Here is a 19,673-nt window from a genome sequence, read left to right as displayed (position 1 = left end):
AAATTAATTTGATCTAAATTATATCAATGCTTAACAGTTTAGAGTTATATTATTCTTTCAGATCATTAAAACACTCTTTAGTGCATGTAGTTTACTGTCTAAATGCAGTGAGATGTTTTAAATTATTCTCCAAAGTAAACAAAAGTGGGACTTAAGAATCTAAATATGAGAAATATACACAGTCTCACTTCAGTAATAATTATAATATTGTAAAGATAGGCATTCTGTTTCTCCTAAATTCACCACTATATACCCACGTTGATTCTGAGCAGAGTAACTTTAACTGTGCTGTTCCACTGTTACTGACGTCTTCACTGGTAAAATCCTCAGAGGATCATCAGACACATTCCTGAAAAGAGGTAAAAGTCTCTCAGTGAAAGTGTGTGTTATAGTGTGCAGGTGTGTGTTGGTTAGAAGATCAGTGAAGGTCAGTTTCCCCCTGTCCCAGTCCAGCTGCACTCTGACCCTCTGCAGCTTCTCTTTAGGGGTGAGGTAGAGACCTGACTGTCCTGGACAGAACGTATAGTATTTATCTCTACTTTTAATATAACCCAGACCCCACACTGAATCCCAGCAAGACTCTCCCTTTCTTGTTACAGAATCTGGAATCAAACCCAGTGTCCAGTTATTACGGTCTCCAACCTGGACGTCCCAGCAGTGTGTCCCTGAGTTAAAACCCTCAGAACCCAGAACGAATAAGTATGTATCAAATCTCTCTGGATTATCAGGAACTGATGATCTCTGGTCTCTGTCTTCTACAGCAGTGAGATCATCAGACAGGTGGAGATCTGGGTGGGCAGTGTTGGGGTCCAGAGTAACAGGAGCTGAGGAGAGAGAACAGAATGAAACATCATGTTTTTCTCCATTTCTGTAAATGGTTTATCTCTACAGACTGATTTCTTTACTTAAAGTAAAACAGATTTAGAGGAAGATTCCAGAACACAGATCAACTTTATTCCTGGACTAAATTTAGATCTACAGTTCAGTACAGCACTAAAACAGATCTTCAGTACTGAATGGTGTTTTATAGTTCAGTAGCAGATCTAATCTGAGTTCAGCATTTTTATGGAGTGATTCTCTTTTAGAGCTGGACGTCGTTTATCATTTAAATCTTTTAATAATCCAGATTTACAGCTGTCACACATCAGAGTTCTCCTTCTGCCTTCATCAAATCCACACACTACATTTCCCAGAATCCTTAGCAATTTTACCTCCCAGGTCACAAGACAAATTTCCACCAATCATACTAATTAAGCTCACCTGTTCATCACCTGTAACGTGGGCTCTGTGTTCTAGTTTTGTTCTAATTATAAACTTTGTTTATTATTTACATTATTTAACATCTGTGTGCTCCTGGTTCATCTGACAAATGTTACAACTTACTGTACTGGATAATCTCCTGCATCTTCTCCCACACTCTGAACTTCAGGTTGGAAAGATGTTTGGCTACATTGATCAGAGCTCCTGATGTCTTCTCTGGATGCTTTGGTGAGCGCTGAACTCTGAAAATATAAAACTGTGTGAAATATTTCACTGTATAAAGTTTACAGCCTGTAATTTATTTACCTAAACATCAATATTTTATTCAATTTATTGCCTCAAGTCAATAATTATGTTGTTTCTATCAAATTAATATATCTGCCACTGTTTTCATTTTAAGAACATTATCACACAATCCTTATTCACCTTCATTTTACTATCATACATTTATAGTTACCATTAATTAAATACACTGTAGAGTTAAATTAAATTATTATTTTAACAGGACATAAAATGGGTGATCTGACACTGACTTACTGTTTCTCTGTAGACTGGAAGTTCTGAGAGAAGAAATAAAGAGAAGATTTTTATTAATGAAGAGTCTTTTCAGGAGGATTTCAGATGAATTTGAGGAAGAAATGAATGTCTAAAGTGCCGCCCACACTGATCACACACTCACAAGTATGAGAGAGAGAGAGAGAGAGATGGTAAAGAGACTCTTACCTGTAAGAACTGAATGTCCTCAGCTTTCATCTCCTTCTCTATGTTTCTGATTGTGTCTGAAAGAGATGATATTTCTTCATTCATCTCCTCAATCTTCCTCCTCATCATCTGACTCTTCTGCTCCTCTTCCTCCTTCAGTGCAGCTATCCTCACTGCTTCTTCATCTCTTAGAAACTGGTGAAGCTTCTCAAACTCCTGCTTTATCTGTCTCTCTGTGTGCTGGGTCTGCGTCTGGAATGAGAGACGATTAGGAAACACAAACTCTAACAGATGTTCTACAAGCTTTTACCACCTACAGGATAAGTGAACACTCATCACTAACATGATCTTAACAACATGACTGACAGTTCAAGATGATGGATCACCTTAATGTGGGCTGCTGTTTGGTCATAGTCTCGTTTAGCTTCCTCTAAGACTTTCAGGTTCTTCTGTAGAGGCTCCAAAGCAGTCTGGAGTTTAGTCTGGAAAAACAAACCCAACAAAATCAGCTTGGTAGATTCAGCTCAATATTTGGTCACTTTAAATATTTTATGCGCTGGTAGACCCACATACACAGTGTCACCAACCCCAACAGAAATTTTTCTGGCCAAACCAGGTACCCCCTACTGAAGGTGAAGCTGACTGGTTGTAGATTGGTTATTAGGCAGTCAGTAGTGGTTTAATTATCCTTTGGTTCTACATGGGGGTTCTGGTTTGCTGGTTCAGAACCCATGTTTCCTTGAAACCACGTCAACGTACAGGCAACACCTCCAATTTACATAACATGTTATTCTGAGAAAGACTTTATACAGTTCAGAAATAGAAATACTGGAACTAATATCCTACCTTACAGTCAGTCACAGCTTCATCTATTGGACAGAAATTGTGATTTTTGTGGTTCTTTGATGTCTGACAGATCACACACACAGGCTGCTGATCATCCAAACAGAAGAGCTTGAGTTTCTCATTGTGCAGACTGCAGACCCCCTCAGACCCTGCTGAAGATCTCTGACTCCTGCTCTCCAGAAAAGCCTCACACACATTCTTCAGTACCAGATTACAGGGAGGTTCATCTTTAGAGGATCTTCTTCTACAAACTGGACATTCTTGAGAGCCCTTAGTCTTCCAGAACTGCTGCAGACAGGTTCTACACACACTGTGGGAACATGACAGAACCACCGGATCCCTGAAGATCTCACAGCACACAGAACATGAAAGCTCTTCTTCTGAAAGAGGGTATTTAGCAGCCATTTCCTCCAACTGCTGCTGTGCTGTTCCTCTGTAACGCTCCTTCAGTCCAAACCTCTCTTTCTCTTTCAGGACGTCTGGAATGATCAGATCAGCACAGGAGAGAATCAGCTGCTGTAGCTCTTTATCCCACTGAGTTCTAGATCCTTTCAGAACCACACATCCAGAACCATCCAGTCCGTGTTTAAAAGCTTCTGATTGGTGTTTCTGAGTGAAGTGAATGCAGAATGAAGAAAGATCAGAGTGACAGTGTGAGTTTCACTTTCTCCAACAGGAAAAGGAAGTGTATAGGAGGTGGGTCTTTGAAAAAGGAAAAGTCAGTCAGGTGCTGCAGGATTTCTACACTAGATGGCATCAGTTCATCATCAACCTGAAACGAGGGGATCTCAGATGGGTGAATTCATGTTTAGGGTGGAGGAGGGAGCACTGTTACGTACAGTGAAGAAAATAAGTTTTTTGTACACCCTGCGACTTTGCAAGTTCTCCCACTTAGAAATCATGGAGAGGTCTAAATTTTTTATCTTAGGTGCATGTCCACTGTGAGACAATATACAAAAGAAATCCGGAAATCAAAATGTAAAAAAAAAAAAAATCTAGAATGTGAGATTTGCAGCCTGTCCAGATATCTCACTAAAGATTTGTGTTTTTGTTAATTAATGTAACAAATGGACAAATGGAGACATTCAAAAAGACACTTTAACGAGATACTTAGAGATGCACAGAATGACATATGGGGATGCCCTAAAGGACAAATATACAGCCCCAAAGGGAAACTTAGAGCACTTGCTGATGCCCAAAAGGACATTCAGAGATTCACAGAAAGTCTCTTTTGATGCCCAAAAAGACACAAGAAGAAGCTCAAAATGACACTTGAAGATCCACAAAGGGACTCCAATATTATAATTGTCAGTACACATGAACATGTTAGATGTATGTGACTGACCCATATGTTGTCTGATCAGAGGAGGACAGGTCTGTATGTCTCGGTTCCTTCAGTTTCAGTTTTAAATGTAAAAAAAAAAAAGAGCTATATAAATGAATTCGATTTTTTTTAAATTAGGCAGAACCTGTTATATATTTAAACTTGTTTCTGTTTTAATTCCAGTTTTAACTGCTTCGGTATGCAAAAATCACACAAATAAATGTAACCATTTTAACCAATCAATTTGAGCATAATTAAGAATTTCAACCACCCAGATTATGAGAAACATGTCAGAATTAACAGAAAGTATCACTGCAGAATCTCAATATTTCTTTTATTTTTATTGTAAGTAATATCAGTATCAACACCATGTTTTATTGATCTTTTTCTCTCCATGCTAATGAACACAGATTTGTGCATTTACACAGCCCATCGTATTGCAAAAAGCCAATACATACCTTTCTTTAAATCAGTCAAAAACGTGAATACAAAACAAAAAAAGAATAACGAACCCAACACAACAGAAACTTTTATTATTTATTTATTTAAAATGTAATGTTTTACATTTTAGAAATCATATTTCTTATGTTGAAACAAATAGATTAGAATTAGTAGATTAGAATCCTCTCATTTAAAAGTTTATAGTGTGGCTGTAAAACACCTAATGTATTTAGTTTCTTCTGTTTATATTTTAAACACTTCTCTAACAGCATGCAGAATGTAACATCTGACAAATGAATACCACAAAAATCAAAACAGAAAAGAAAAAGAGCCCAATTTCTTTCAGACCATAGGAGGAAATTGTAGAAAGATAAATTATTTTAGGGTCACCAGCAGAGTGCAGTGTGGATTCATATCCAGCCTCCATAACGCAGCTTATTGGGAAGGTAGACACGAGTGAGAAAATGAGGAGCGATAGATGCAAGAGACTGGATCTCAGCTTTCTTCCTACATTTCATCAGGATGCCAACCTGTGAGATACACACATTTACAAACACATATTACACACACACATTTCATAGACTTCATGCCTTACTGATACATGTGTCTTTAAAGGTCTGCAAAGATACTCTGGGAAACTCCCACCATGCAGTCAGGTGTATTTTGTGGGGTTTTCCATAATAATGTCTTTACTTTAAAGATTTGTGCGCTGCAGCACTGTTTCAGGGTTTTATTCCGTCAGTGGCGCACCTGTGTTTCCTGCTGCCAAAATAGAAACACGCCAGATATTTACCTGAACACACCTCACTTTCAGACCACCATGGCCATCTGTGTAGATATACTCCTAAGCTCTGGCACTATTTTAACGGCCTGGGCGTAAAAAATAGACTGTTGATGGGGTGTAAGATAGCAAAGAGTTGCACAAGGGTACTGTATTAACCAGAAACAATAATCAAACAACTTACCTAATCATACTAAATTACAGACTGAAAAAGCAGGCAAGCTCCACACAACAGAATGGTGAAAAGATGGCAAAAGGTAAGATGACATGCACATGTACCTTACTGTGTATCAGCATGTGTGTGGTACATGTGTTCATGTAAAATGACTTGTATGTGGTACTTGGAAGTTTTAGTTTGATCTAAAAAGTTGGAGAATTACAGCTCTAGTTCTTCATCAGTAGGCGGAGGACTCTGCCCACAGGATGCTGTTGGTGGACTTAGTCCAGCAGTGATACCGAGGTTTATAAAAACGTCAGCATTTTATTTTTATGGCTGATTGGTGTAAACTATTTGAACACAGAATGTTGGTTTCCATTTAAAAAATCAAATAAATAGGTGCATTGCTTGAAAATAGTTAATTTTATTTTGATAGTTCCTGCTATAGTTACCTCTCTCTCCCATGCCGGCTGAGCAGAGATGTATGGCCTTCTCTTCAGACTCATCAGCTTGCTCTCATCTCTCTTTGTGAATGGAATCAGAGCATCCTGCACCCCAAATCTAGTAAAGGGAACGAGTAAAAAAAGATGACATATTAACTATGTTGTAGAATAAACCCATTACTGTCCTTTATTATAACTCATTAAGTTATAATAACTCATAACTCAGGCCATGACATAACTGTGTTGTCACTATATGCTGGTTAACCTTATTTAAAAAAAACTACAGAAAGGAAAAAAACATCAACAGCTGCAGAAATCCTGTGAAGCTACAGCATGTAAGAATGAAGTGAGCTTTCCATACTTTTCAATGTCTGAAGGTAACAGGCCCAGCCACATGATAGTGGGGGTGGTCAGACTGTAGGCCTCGAACGCCATCGACTGGAAAAGAAAGCAGTAACTTAAAATCATTTTAGACTTTTTTTTTACCCCTTATCACTGTCTGCAACACAAGCCCAAAGCATGATACATCCTTCCCCATGTTTAACAATTAAAGGGGTGTTTTTTCATGAAATTCTTAAACCTTTTTCCAAACACTTTTGGATTGTTTCAGAATGATTTAGACTTAATGTTCCTATTGATAATATTTCTAATAAAAACCCTCTTGCAATCATTTTAACAGATCTCTGACAAGGTTTTTCTTGCTGTTATTTGACACTTATTATATGATTTTTTCTGCTTTGTGGATGTCAGTTACTTTGATGTCGATGTGTAGAGTATTACAGTTTTAAAGGAGCCCTTGGATACTGAATGTTGGAACAAGATATAAGGAGTTCTTTTAAAGCTCTGAAACTTGGTGCACCACCTGGTCTTTTTTGTGGAAGCTGCAAACAAGATCTTACGAGCTAATCTTTTGGGTTTGGGGCTTTGATTAAGAGTTGTATTCTTTCTTACGGCAATTATGAAATTAAGTATTTTCTTTTACTGTTACTGTTATTTTTATACTGTAACATTTAATAGAACAGAGCACTCCAAATTCTACTCAACGATAAAAATATACCCATTTAGACTAATAATGTAAATCTGCTTAGTGTTCCAAAATGTCTTTGAACTTGATCACACACTAAACAGATTTCTAGACTACACTTATTGGAGAGTCACCAAAACACAGTGCTACAGGTTTCTAAAGAAGCTCAGTGCAGATCTGAGAAGGATGATCTTAATATGCAAGCCATGACAACTATATGTAAGTCTACAAGGGTTTGTGAGGTGTAGCCAATTTCAGCTGGTTCAAATGGCCACATACAAACCAAGAACCACAAAGAAACATGTCTGCCATGAACTTGAAACATTTAAACAGGCCAATGAGAAACCTTGACTTTGGTGAGAATTACCAACTCTTAAAGGATTCAAGGAGACATTATTGTCATTCATATCATATGTGGTACATGAGGTGGAACTGGTCTCAGTTCCGCCCCAAAGATCAAATATTATGTGAGATAAAATAAAATAAAAATTTGAATCAAATATAAAATAAGAATAAAATAGATAACAAGGTTAATACACATACTGTAAATAAAAGAGCAGGGAAATAATAAAAATAACAGCAACATTAAATCTAGAGTGTAAGTGCATTGGACGATTATTAATAAAAAAAGCAGCAACATGAGAAAGTGCCTTAGTACGGGTAAAGTGTCTGTGTTTGTTTAACATTTGTAATTGTCCTCGTAAACTGTCAGAGCAGTGTGTTGGCTAGGTGGAGTTTAAGACTCTTACATCTTCTGGAATGAAGCTGTTTCTCGGTCTGGTCGTTGAATTAATCATATCCAAAATGTGTGTTAAAAACAATATTGTAACTCTTACAACTTACGTATAATAAATAAAATTACTAAAAGAATTTAGCAGGTACTTGTTTATGAAATGTATGTAAACTAAGGGCAATGCTACACCATGACTCACCTCTAAAGCTGCAGAAGTCCTGATGTTTTTAGAAGTACTTTATCTCAAATGAGATATTTAAGCTATTAATAAAGTAACAAAACACCTTTTTGAGCTCCTCCATAGATTTCAATTTGCACTGGATTCATGTAGCTAGTTTTTTCCAGCTTTTCTTACGAAAGATAAAAGGTGGTGGAATCTTTACTAATTTTGCAGCGCACAGTCCATAAAAACTGACATTGCATTTAAATGGAACATAAATCATTGAGGTTATTCTGTAATAGTTACTTTAACACACTAGGTGAGTGAGTAATCTTTTTCCAAAAGCACAGAAACAAAACAGAAGAGGAAACTCTTTCTATCACTATCATTCAAGTGTAAGTCAAGGGTAAATATGATATTTTTTTCACCACAAGTAGACAAGACAACAAGTCCTTAAGGCCAGATATTGAACACTTGGATATTCTATTATAGTATAGTACAGAACTTACCATTGATCCATATTTATAGACACACATGATTTCAATGCCTGAGAGAGAGAAAGAGAGAGAGGGAGAGTATAGTATAGCCTTGTTAAGTTGGCTTTGTCAGAGTAGAGAAATCAAAGAAACTGACAATTCATAAACTTTTATACTTGTGTTTTTAATTTAAAATATTTAAGCTAAACATTGGCAACTAAATAGACAAGGATACAGTTAGGAATCTCCAGACACACCTACCCTCAGTCCTTTTCTTATTTTACATTCCACCACTACATGTTGTACAACTTATTAAAATAATAAATAAAATGAATAAATGTTTTACATCACTAGGTTCTGGCGAATGCACAACCCTAATCCAGACTATATTAAAAAAATTATTTTATAGAATATATTAAAAAGTAATAGAAAAAAGGTGATTTTATCATCTTAGATGAGAAGTGGAATTACTGTGCGATTGGAAGGATCACAACTCAATAAAATATACATTAATTAATTACTGGACAAAGCTTTCATACAGCCTTTATGACCCATTTTCATCAAGGTATCTCATCAAGGTAGTTAAAAAAATAAAAATAAAAAAAAAACTTTACATTTAATAACAATCTGAATAATTGGAAAAGATTTAGTTTGGAATAGAATAATTCTACCATACCAGTTATTAATAATCTAATTCTCGTTATTAATGTTAAAATTGTAATGTAATTTTAAGCACACTAATGCATACCATGTGGATCTGCGTCTACCAAGGCAAAGACTGGGATATGCAGCGTGTCCCACAGTTTCCGCACCATTAGTCTGCTGTTGACGTCTGGCACACCCTTACCCTTTTAAAAACAAAGATGAACAAACTGTGATTTATGACAGACCATAATCTGTCCTCTCACACCTGCACATACACACTCTTCTTCTAATCTTCAATACACCAGGCATTACTTACAGTTATGATGATGCACGGATGCAGTCGGGTGCAAAACTCATCATCCAACAGTCTCTGAAAAGTTGCATCTTTTTCAACGATTAGAATGAATTTGGCAGATGACACGATATCTTAATAATTTAGGAAAAAGACACTGAAGAATATTAGTGAAGCACCAATGTTAGAGATGCACTGAATATTTGGCAATCAAAAAAGAGAAAAAAGACGATAATTTTTACAGAACAATGACTAATTAATTTAAAATTATACTGCAGTGTTTTCTTTAATGGATGAATTGAGTCATTTTAAGCAGCAGTTATAAATTTTATTCAGTGGTGACAAAAGTTGCAAAATGAACGAAAACCTGTAAAAAAAATTGTATTTAATGTTTGATATTCTGCCAAGTGCTTAACTTTGTCCTTTTTTGACAATATTTTCATATCAGTACATCTCTAACCAATAAGAAATGGACATTTCATATCAGTAAATCTCTAACCAGTATACAATGTATATTAATTATACCTGATAAGAAACATTTACTTATTTATTTTGAGTGTCCCCTACATAAGTTTACACTGTAATCTATTTATAAATGTCAGAAGACATTTCTGTCGAGAGTTTATTCTGCACTAAGTCCTGTGCATAACGGGCAAGTAATGCCAGCGGCATGACACGCTGTGTGTGATCCATATATATTCAGAATTTTTGTGTATTTGCTGATATATTGTATTCTGTTAGAATTTGGTACCAGCTCTGTTAGCCACCCAGCACATTGAGCACATTCGTGTTTAATCTTTATTGTCTTGAATTCTGTCAGTGACAACTGTAAACCATTTTCTAATTATGATTTTCTAATTATCTCAATTATTTATAGTGTTTTTATGTCTTTGTAGTTTACCACATCTATTTTGGATTTCATGTATTTGGGTTTTTCCCCTGTTTATGTAAAGGATTTTGAATTTGCCACTGTGTAATGAAAGTGCTATACAAATAAACTTGCCTTGCCTTGTTTCGTTTGTACAGGAATTCTAAAATGTCAATGTGTCAAAATATCAATCTCTTATGATTAATAAATTATTAATTTTCCATAGTCATAATAAAGTTTACACATATTTTATGCCTGTTATGGCTTTTTATATTTAAATCACTTAACAGACAAACTCAACAGAACTTATGGTAAATGTAAGTATACAGTAGTCTTGCTCAACAGCAACAGTGTTTTAGTCTAGAAAGAACTCCAGACTCCAGGGTGTAATATCACAATACCTAGCAATTATATTATGCAACCTTACAATATGCAGTACCATTTAAATGTTTGAACACACCTCTTATCATTTAATGTGTTTTCTATGATTTTTTACATTGTAAATGTATGTATATTAAATGTATATTAAAGACAAAAACAAGTTACACAAACCAGAATATATTTTACACTTTAGATTCTTCTAAGTACCACATTTATCTTTGAGGACAGATCTGCACAGTCTTTATATTTTAATCTCAGGTCATGAGGTAGAGTCACCTGGAATTGTTTTCTCAGAGTCTTGAAGGAGTTCCTGGAGGTGCTGAACAAAAGTTGCCTTTTAACTTCATGCTGTGCTCCAGCGTATTCCAAATCACCCATCTCAGTTGGGTTTAGGTTTTTTGTTCGTCCTTTATTTGTTTACATGTCTTAAATATTAATCTACATTGACAAAAATAAGTAAAATAAAGAAATAAAAAAAAAAACACTAAATGAGAAGGTGTGTTTTGAATTTGAATTTGAATTATGCTGTTCATGGACACATTCAGTAATGCATCATAAACACTAATTTAACTGTAGTTAATAAAAAGGATACTTGTAATCTCGCTGACGTTAGAGGACACAGGGACAGCCTGAGGAAAAAACATGATTTTAATCAATACAATCAGATTTTAGACAAACATAAAGAAATAAAAATAAAAGCATACACATATTGCTGTGGGCAATATGGCAATTTGGACATCATATTGACAATATACTTTTTAAACGTATTGTAAATATCGTTAGTGCTTGAAGTACACTGAACTAATTGTACATTTCACTATAGAGTCCTGTTTAATTGTTTAGTTGCAGTTCATTTAAAAATATATTGAGATAAATATGTAAATATTGTGATGTAATATTTTTTACATATTTAACATATTGTTCAGCCCTACACACACATCTTAACATAATAGACTGGTCAGGATGCATATACAGTCTAATGCAAATGTCTGGGCATTAGTCAATAATTAAGTCAAGTCATAAACTAAATGTAGATACAAGCTGTACAGGGCTAGGATAGTAAGGTTAGTTACTGTGCAGTATGTCTAAATACAGTTTGATGATTATCTGATTTACCATAGAACTGGAATGACACTCCACTCTAGTGCCATCTGCCTCCAAGTAACATAGATCACCAGAAATGAACCCTTTAGAAGTGGCAAGCTGAAACAGTACACATGCAATTTTAATCGCACAGCTCTGGGAAAAAAAACAAGAGACCACTTAATTTTTAATTATGAGTTTCTTTGATTTTACCAAATTGAAATATCTGTAATATATAAACAAGAGGAAGATGGATGATCATAAGCTATCAAACCAAACTGAACTGCTTGATTTTTTGCACCAGGAGTGGCATAAAGTTATCCAAAAGCAGTGTGTAAGACTGGTGGAGGAGAACATGCCAAGATGCATGAAAACTGTGATTAAAAACCAGGGTTATTCCACTAAATCTTCATTTCTGAACTCTTAAACCTTTATGAATATAAACTTGTTTTCTTTGCATTATTTGAGGTCTGAAAGCTCTGCATCTTTTTTGTTATTTTATTTATATTTTGTATTTGGAATTTCTGAAGAAATGTTATCCGTCGTTTACAGAATAAAACAACAATGTGCATTTTACTCAAACATATCTATAAATAGCCAAATCAGAGAAACTGATTCAGAAACTGAAGTGACCTCATAATTTTTTCCACAGTGTACATCCTCAGCAAGTCAACTATGGGGGTTAAATTTGGGGTTTAAACATGCATGTGTGCCCGAATGTAATTCTGCATTATAAGAACTGCTTTTAACAGATCAGCCAGATAAACAGCACTATTTGTCAGTGGTCCACATCCCATAATAGAACTTTTCAGCACTTTTTTAAACAATAATGAATTTCCATTAGGTGTGTCGACTAGTACACCCCCAAAACTGGGTAAAAGCACAGCTACATATCAGAAAAAAACAGAGAGGATATTAATATACAGGTCCTTTAATATTATGAAAACCTCTGATCAAAATATCTGTGATTGTACATGCCCAAGTGAGTAAAAGATGGCCTGATGTACAAAAGTCATAAAGTTAAAGATCATGCATTTCTTCAATATTTCAAACAGGATTTTACAGTTGTATCACATAATGGAAGTCATTATAATATTTATACAGGTAATGCGTTATAAAAAACGCTGGTCAGAGAGGGAGAGATAAAGAGAGAGAGAGATGGCTTAAAAAATGGTTAAAAGCCTGCATTATTTTACTGAAGTGGTGATTTAATCATTTCAGTTGCTGAATATTTAGTGCATCCCTAGTTTATAAGAAACACATACCTTATGATACATTTTACATGGTATTTGCTTTAAACCAGATATGTAAAAAATATATATAATTAACTATAATGGGCCAGATTTTCCGATTAGAGGTTCAGAATGTAAGTTTGTAGTTTGTCTTTCTAGCAATCATAAGGGAGCTTCTTTCTTCACATGTTCTTGTTTTGTAAAAAAACATATTAAGGTCTCGTTAAAAGTTATTTTTATTATTTTGCTTTTGCTAATTATACAATGAAATCCAAAATAATTAATGTCCTGGTATTTTCTATTACATTGTATAATTGGCCAAAAACAAAATAATAAAGAGACTCACACCCAAAGTGAGCCTCACTTTGGTTGCTATTTGTTATTTTGGTATATCTTCTATTCACTTAACTATTCACAATAACACAAATGTTAACCAAGGTTGGCCAAACTGTTGCATGGCATTGTAAACACACTAGCTGATGTACCACATGTAAGCTCCTCCGTGGAACTTGGAGCATGCATGAAATATCATCCACGATTAAATCCAGATTCCTCTGTGTCCCGAACAGCTGAGGGTCATTATAGTACATATCCCTGTTGGACACAAGGCAATATCAATATGTTGTGCACATCTTTGGCAAATCATTCCATAAAAAGTGAAAGGTTACACATGCTCCATATGGGCCTGTTTGTAGTTAATATGTTAGTAAGCTTACCACTATAATCACATTATCAAATTATTAAACCATACAGTAAATAAACATGACTTAAATCATATTTGCTGCCATTGATATTGTCCAATTATCTGCATATGTATGCATGTATTTTAGCAAAGCCTTATTTTCAGACAGTTTTAGCCACACCTGTCTCCACGCACAGCTACAAAACTGTCGTTTTTGATTTTGCTGTGAGGTGCAGTAGTAAATACTGTATATCCTCTGTCAGTTATTTACTGTATCTGACTCAAACTGAACCAGATTAATTGTAGAATGTGTAACTAATGAGTGTTGGAGGGGGAAGAAGACTAAATTATTTTAATAATGATAAACTGATACACACTCAGAGTTCATCTCTCTAGCAAACACTAACATTACAAAAACTAAAAAAAAAAAAATCGACAGACCAGTGACGTTTTGTTTCTTAATTTTTTTTTTATTCTTTTTCTCCCCAATTTGAAAGACCAGTTACCCCTCTCAAGCTGTAGTTTTCTCTATCATTAGCAATGCATCCAGCACATGGATGAAGACTAGCACATGCCTCATCTAATACATGTGAAGTCGGCCACCACTTCTTTTCGAACTGTTGCTGATGCAGCATCACTAGGTAGCCAGTGCACTCAGAGGAAAGCATATCCAAAATATGATCCAATTTGTCCTTTAAAAATGTGAATACTTACTAACTGGCTCAAATATATCAAATGGGTTTAACTCTATTAATCTGCTATTATATTAGCAAAGTTTGGCTTACGCTAATAGCTAAAGAGTAGTAAAACAATAAAAAATAGCCACAACTATAACTACACACTGCTGTGACGAGAAATACAATTATTCAAAATATTAAACAATGAACCCACATTTTAGTGTACATACCGTTTTGTTGCATACGAGTCAGTTTGGACTAGTCTGTAAATCATTGACAGGACCTTCAAAAATAGTGCTGGAAGAAATAGCAAAAATAAAGAATCTACAAAACATTCATACATTCTGCTAAAAAATAAATACATTTTATAAACAGCCTATATCAGGAAGCATGGGTACAGCAATTTAATACAGTTAAGGCACTGTAAAAAAACACAAATTATTGTCCAGTTTTTTACTGGACTTTACTGTTCCACCTTAAATAGTGCAGAACTTATAGAAGGCAGAATGTAAGAACAGTCCTGTTTAAAGGTGGACTTTCAGCTTTATGGTGCAAGATAAACAACTAGCAATCTTTTTGTTTTGTTAATTTCTTGCAAATACAATTTTAAACATTTATGTTGGTCAGATTCAGTGAAAAACACGTGCATTCATGAATATCTACTAATTTCTCAATCATTTGGAGCAAACATCATTTAAATAGTCATAAATTATTATAACCAATTTGTACTGTGTAGTGTGCTATTCAACCTCAGTCCTATGCTATCGTCAGACAAACCAAGTCTCCCTGAAGCTGCGGGAGTCTCCCGCATTTCGGTAGTGGCTCCCTGATGCCCGCGAGTCACATATAATCTCCCGGAATTCAGAACGAGCGCCCCAAACGCACACACAGGCGACAGACTTTCTCTAATCGCGTGTGGGAAGGAGAGAGAGAAAACAGAGAGGGTTCTGATTGGCCTGTTCTCTGCAAAGAGTCTGTGAGACAGCCAATCAGTTTTTACTGTGGGCGGGCAGTGTTTTTCCCCCCTCCCGGACGGGATTTGTTCAGTGAGTGAGAGAAAGCAGATCATGGCGGATGCAAAACTAATAATTATTGTAATAGAATATGAAAAGTTTGTGATGTTGTGCAATTTTTTAATTGCACAACAATTACCTCCCTGAAATCAACTTTTGCAACTTGGGATGTCTGTATTGTATATTCATAATTCTACACTGTCTGACTAGTTGCTTACAATAGCTGCTCTGTGATCTCACATTTGTTCTTCCTTCTCATGAGAAAGTGAGAGTCATTTACCACCAAATATAAGGAAAGGCATATGAAGCTGATTAAAAAAATGAATTTCCACATTTTAACAACAGATTGAACAAGTCATTAAACATGAACATGCAGACTTCTCTCACCAAATCTGTTTATAGCTGAAGGACAGTCACTTCGCAGGGTGGTGACCTTGGGATTCAAACTCATCAGGATCCCAACAGACTTGTCAAATCTAAAATAAAGAAGTTTGACAAATTTTGATGGTTGACCAGCTTGATCTGTCTTTGCTCAGATTAGTCTTGGTCATATTGGTTATCCAGTCTGGTCAGATCAATCATGCTTGCAGAGCAGGTAAACCATCAAACACAAATGAAAACATAAACTTTTCTGACAACCAGTTTAACCAGGTTAACCACATTAAGCTGGTCGTGCTGTTTTGTTCAGCCGGAATAACAATAAACAAAATAAAATGTATTATAACAGTGTGTGTATACCCAGCAGGCACGGGACGTAACTACAACGTCAGAAAGACATTGGGACTCAACCCAATATTAACTGGGTTGACATCAAAACCCAACGTGGGGTTTACATTAAGATCCAGTGTTGAGCAAGCATTGAATTAGGGTCAGTTATCAGTCAGGTATCACTCACAAATGAATGCCAGATTGATGACAAGCTCCAATTTTATATATACTTTCAATTTTAGTTGGAAATGAAAATCGGTTTTACGGCAAATCCCAATAATGCGTTGACCTCAAGATTCCACCATAGACAGACATTGGATTTATGTTGGAAATCAGATATCTGTAAAAAGTTTATGTCAGGTTGGTTCAGAATGAGCCATAATATAATATAAAAGTTGGATTTAAGCTGGAAATGAAAATCAAAATTGACATTAAATTGACTTCACACCACCATCATGAAGCAGAGGAGTGTGTTCAGTGGCAGTGCACAACAGACAGACTCAGAAAATCCTTCATTCCGAGAGCCATCAGACTCTTTAACTCCTCCCATCGGGGACGGGATGCTGCTGACGACTGAGTTTAATCCAGGCACACCACTTGGACATTATCCAACAACTTAATTATTTATATTAACACTTCCCCAACCTCGCTTACATTTAAGTATACCTTACTCATGATTGGGTATTCACATTTTCACATTCTCTTTTTAGAACTGTCTTCTAACGTATGCATACTTATATTATATTATATTTCTATGTCACATCAGTCACTTTCGTAATCAATGTCATTGCACTTTACTCTGTTAATTATTTATGACCATTAGCAACATCTACTGCACTGCTCCGTTTACAGATAGATCCTTACCTTGTATAGTTAGTTTTTTTTTATGGCCTTATATATTTTGTATTCCTCTGTGTTTTGATTTGTCTGAGTATGTTTCTTATTGTATTGTGTTGTTGCTGCTGGATGCCTAAATTTCCTTCGGGATAAATGAAGTATCTATCTATCTATCTATCTATCTATCTATCTATCTATCTATCTATCTATCTATCTATCTATCTATCTATCTATCTATCTTAAACTCAATGTTGGCTAGATGCTGGACAGACTATGAATTTTTGTTGGAAATCTTTCAGAATATCTTTCAGATATCTTTCAGAATCTTGATGTCAACTTTGGGTTGACATCGATCTTCACCACTGGACAGATGCTAATTTTTAGTTAAAAATAAAACTTGGATTACCAGTCAAAAACCATTAATCTTTTAATATTTTGAACACAGATCGGCTTTTGAAATCTATGTTTAAGTTCCAGCTGAATTTCAAATAAGTCACAACATCAATTTAAAATCGAAAAAAAGAAAAAGGAGTGTTGAATCTGGGTGCTATTAATAAAACACCAATAATTATTTATTAAATGAACAAACTAGTCTATTATATTATCCTGCTGTGATCTGTTTAATGGCTGAAAACACAAGGTTACCTCATGTTGGACCAACTGCACCGAGTGCTGAGCTGCAGTACTGGAGCTTCTCCCTGGGAAATAGTGTGAACTATCTTCTGGATGACCTTCTCGATCCGTGTTAAAACATCGAGTCTAGCCACAGTGAGTTAGAAGTTAATAAAGTGTGCAGAGAATATGCAGCAACAAATACAACCTGAATACCCCTTAACCTAGCTGGTTTAGTTATGCCGACCTTACACCAAACAATTTTGTAATGTTATTTTTGCCACTGTTAAACACAATTAAAGTATATTTGTGTGAACTCTCCAAATAAACATTAAAAACATATTATGTGTCATTAAAATATAGATATTAATGTAGCTGTTAAAGATATTGTACCTACACTAAACTAACTAAAGTAAACTTTTTAAGTATAATTTTAACACAAAATATCACCATCACAAATGACATTTTGGTAGCAAATTTCAATAAAGTACAGTTTTACTGCTAAACTATAGGCTCCTAGTACTCTTAGGAATTTAGTAAAGTAAAAAAGTAAAGTTTTATCATAAAAAGAAGAGTTTTATAAAATAAAACAAAGCATATAGCGTTAGATACTTTTTCAACGTATACTAAAATACAAATTAAACATACTTAAATTATTAAATTAAAATACACCACTTTTTAACAATGACATGGACGAGAAATAATCTAGTTGCAGTCTTGCAAATACCCTGCAAGATCCTTAGTCTTTGCAAAATCTTAAAAGTCTGTGACTTGTCTTTAGATGTGAGAAGGGGTAAAACTTTAGTCTATTAAAAAAATGTTTTAGTCTTTTCGAAGTCGTCTAGTTTATGGTTAGCATAAGCTAAATACAGATTATTTAAGAACCATTAATTACCTCCCATTTTCTTCAGAGGAGCTGGCTGAGGTTTCCCCAACGGTTTGGAGATTCTGCAACAACTCAGCTTGTAATTTCTGTAACTGCTCAGACATGTATGTTAAATAAATAAATCACACTTATTAATTTTAGAGCTCAGTATGTCCAAAAATAGCTAGCTAACAATTCCAGAGCAAACTGGCTTGACAGGTTTATTAGCTAACCAGTTAAGCTAGCTACATTTGAGCTAGTTAGCTTAGTTAGCTAGCTGTTAGAGAGCAAACCTAGTCAAGCTATTCTAAACTAAGCTAAGATAGCTGTGGGCTTATTTAAGAAAAAAACTCAACAGAACCTGAACTGCAGGGCTTCTAACTGTAGCTTCTACAATTTCTCGTTACACAAACATAAAAATGTTGTGACTGTATGTCACTGGCTGTATGTACTCTGGTCAACGGCTAACATTAGCGAGCTAACCGCTAGCAAAGTGTGCCGGTGTGAAACGTTAGCTTAGCTGTCTAGCTCATTTGAACTAATGTAAGATAGCTAGTTACCTAACGATCACATTTCCATAATTTAATACTTTATAAACACTTTTTTTTAAACACTGTTTCTTTAAATAGTTTATACTTTTCAAATCATAGGGTCAATTTTTAATATTTATTTACATTTAATTATTATATTTAATTGCTTAATTCTATTCATTTTTAAGAGCATTTTTAAGAGGGACTTATATTTTGGCAGAATTTCGTTTTGTATTGTGCCCATATGTTACCATTGATTTACATGGAGTTTCACTCTCTCTTAGATATAGTTCAGTTTTTACTGGTACAAATTATAATTTCAGATATCTACAGTGTAATTCTCACTAGTCTCAATAAACACTTTTTTTCTTTTAAACATTATTTTCTTGAACTACTTTATGATTTTCAAATCATAGGATCAAAAAATAATTCAGTTAATTTTAGAGGGACTTGTATTTTGGCAGAATTTCGTTTCGGCCATATGTTATCATTGATTTACATGTAATTTTACTCTCTCTTATCCTGTATGACTTTTTTATTAGTAAAAATATATATAATTCCAGATATCTACAGTGTAATTCTATCTAGTAAAAATATATTATTTAGTAAGAAATTTTATAAATATAGATTATATTATTATTATTATTATTATTATTATTATTATTATTATTATTATTATTATTATTAAGCAAATCTCTCGTATTTTGTAGTAGTAGATATCTAAATTATAGTATAGACACCTAAAACGCCACATATACAAAATGTACTCCACAATAAGGCAGAATTAATTTACAGATATGTAAACCTGAAATTTTTGTACTAATCAGACTTACAGTAGAATTTTTTATAGTAAAAAAGTATTTAATAGATATCCGTGTAACTAAAGATTTTACTTAGATAT

General features: G+C 34.6%; 2 protein-coding genes across 2 annotated transcripts; both read right to left on the bottom strand.

Annotated features, from left to right (window-relative positions):
- Positions 1 to 264: 264 nt before the first annotated feature.
- Positions 265 to 3,459, bottom strand: LOC111197640 (E3 ubiquitin-protein ligase TRIM35-like). The gene is made up of 6 exons (XM_022687129.2): positions 2,809 to 3,459; positions 2,349 to 2,444; positions 1,984 to 2,214; positions 1,798 to 1,820; positions 1,384 to 1,502; positions 265 to 824 (listed from the first exon to the last, which is right to left on the bottom strand). The coding sequence occupies exons 1-6, from the start codon at positions 3,211 to 3,213 to the stop codon at positions 280 to 282; spliced, it is 1,419 nt and encodes a 472-aa protein (XP_022542850.2). The 5' UTR covers positions 3,214 to 3,459; the 3' UTR covers positions 265 to 279.
- A 1,238-nt stretch (positions 3,460 to 4,697) lies between these two features.
- spo11 (SPO11 initiator of meiotic double stranded breaks) lies at positions 4,698 to 18,790 on the bottom strand. The gene is made up of 13 exons (XM_049463045.1): positions 18,273 to 18,790; positions 17,411 to 17,524; positions 15,608 to 15,696; positions 14,438 to 14,504; positions 13,334 to 13,442; positions 11,650 to 11,736; positions 11,126 to 11,162; positions 9,309 to 9,418; positions 9,096 to 9,195; positions 8,381 to 8,418; positions 6,316 to 6,392; positions 5,964 to 6,072; positions 4,698 to 5,103 (listed from the first exon to the last, which is right to left on the bottom strand). The coding sequence occupies exons 1-13, from the start codon at positions 18,365 to 18,367 to the stop codon at positions 4,984 to 4,986; spliced, it is 1,152 nt and encodes a 383-aa protein (XP_049319002.1). The 5' UTR covers positions 18,368 to 18,790; the 3' UTR covers positions 4,698 to 4,983.
- Positions 18,791 to 19,673: the final 883 nt, after the last annotated feature.

The sequence above is a fragment of the Astyanax mexicanus genome, chromosome 13 (genome assembly GCF_023375975.1).
Source record: "Astyanax mexicanus isolate ESR-SI-001 chromosome 13, AstMex3_surface, whole genome shotgun sequence".
Classification (NCBI taxonomy): Eukaryota; Metazoa; Chordata; class Actinopteri; order Characiformes; family Acestrorhamphidae; genus Astyanax; species Astyanax mexicanus.
Note: the sequence above shows the minus strand (reverse complement) of the source record. Positions and strands in the feature narration are given on the sequence as shown.

Coding starts and splice junctions, on each gene's coding strand:
- LOC111197640 (XM_022687129.2), bottom strand. CDS start 3,213: ATGGCTGCTAAATACCCTCTTTCAGAAGAAGAGCTTTCATGTTCTGTG. Junction 2,445..2,808: donor AAGCTGTGACTGACTGTAAG/GTAGGATATTAG, acceptor TTGTTTTTCCAG/ACTAAACTCCAGACTGCTTT. Junction 1,821..1,983: donor AGGACATTCAGTTCTTACAG/GTAAGAGTCTCT, acceptor TTCTTCTCTCAG/AACTTCCAGTCTACAGAGAA.
- spo11 (XM_049463045.1), bottom strand. CDS start 18,367: ATGTCTGAGCAGTTACAGAAATTACAAGCTGAGTTGTTGCAGAATCTC. Junction 14,505..15,607: donor TTCAGCTATAAACAGATTTG/GTGAGAGAAGTC, acceptor TATTTCTTCCAG/CACTATTTTTGAAGGTCCTG. Junction 5,104..5,963: donor AGCCGGCATGGGAGAGAGAG/GTAACTATAGCA, acceptor TGTATCTCACAG/GTTGGCATCCTGATGAAATG.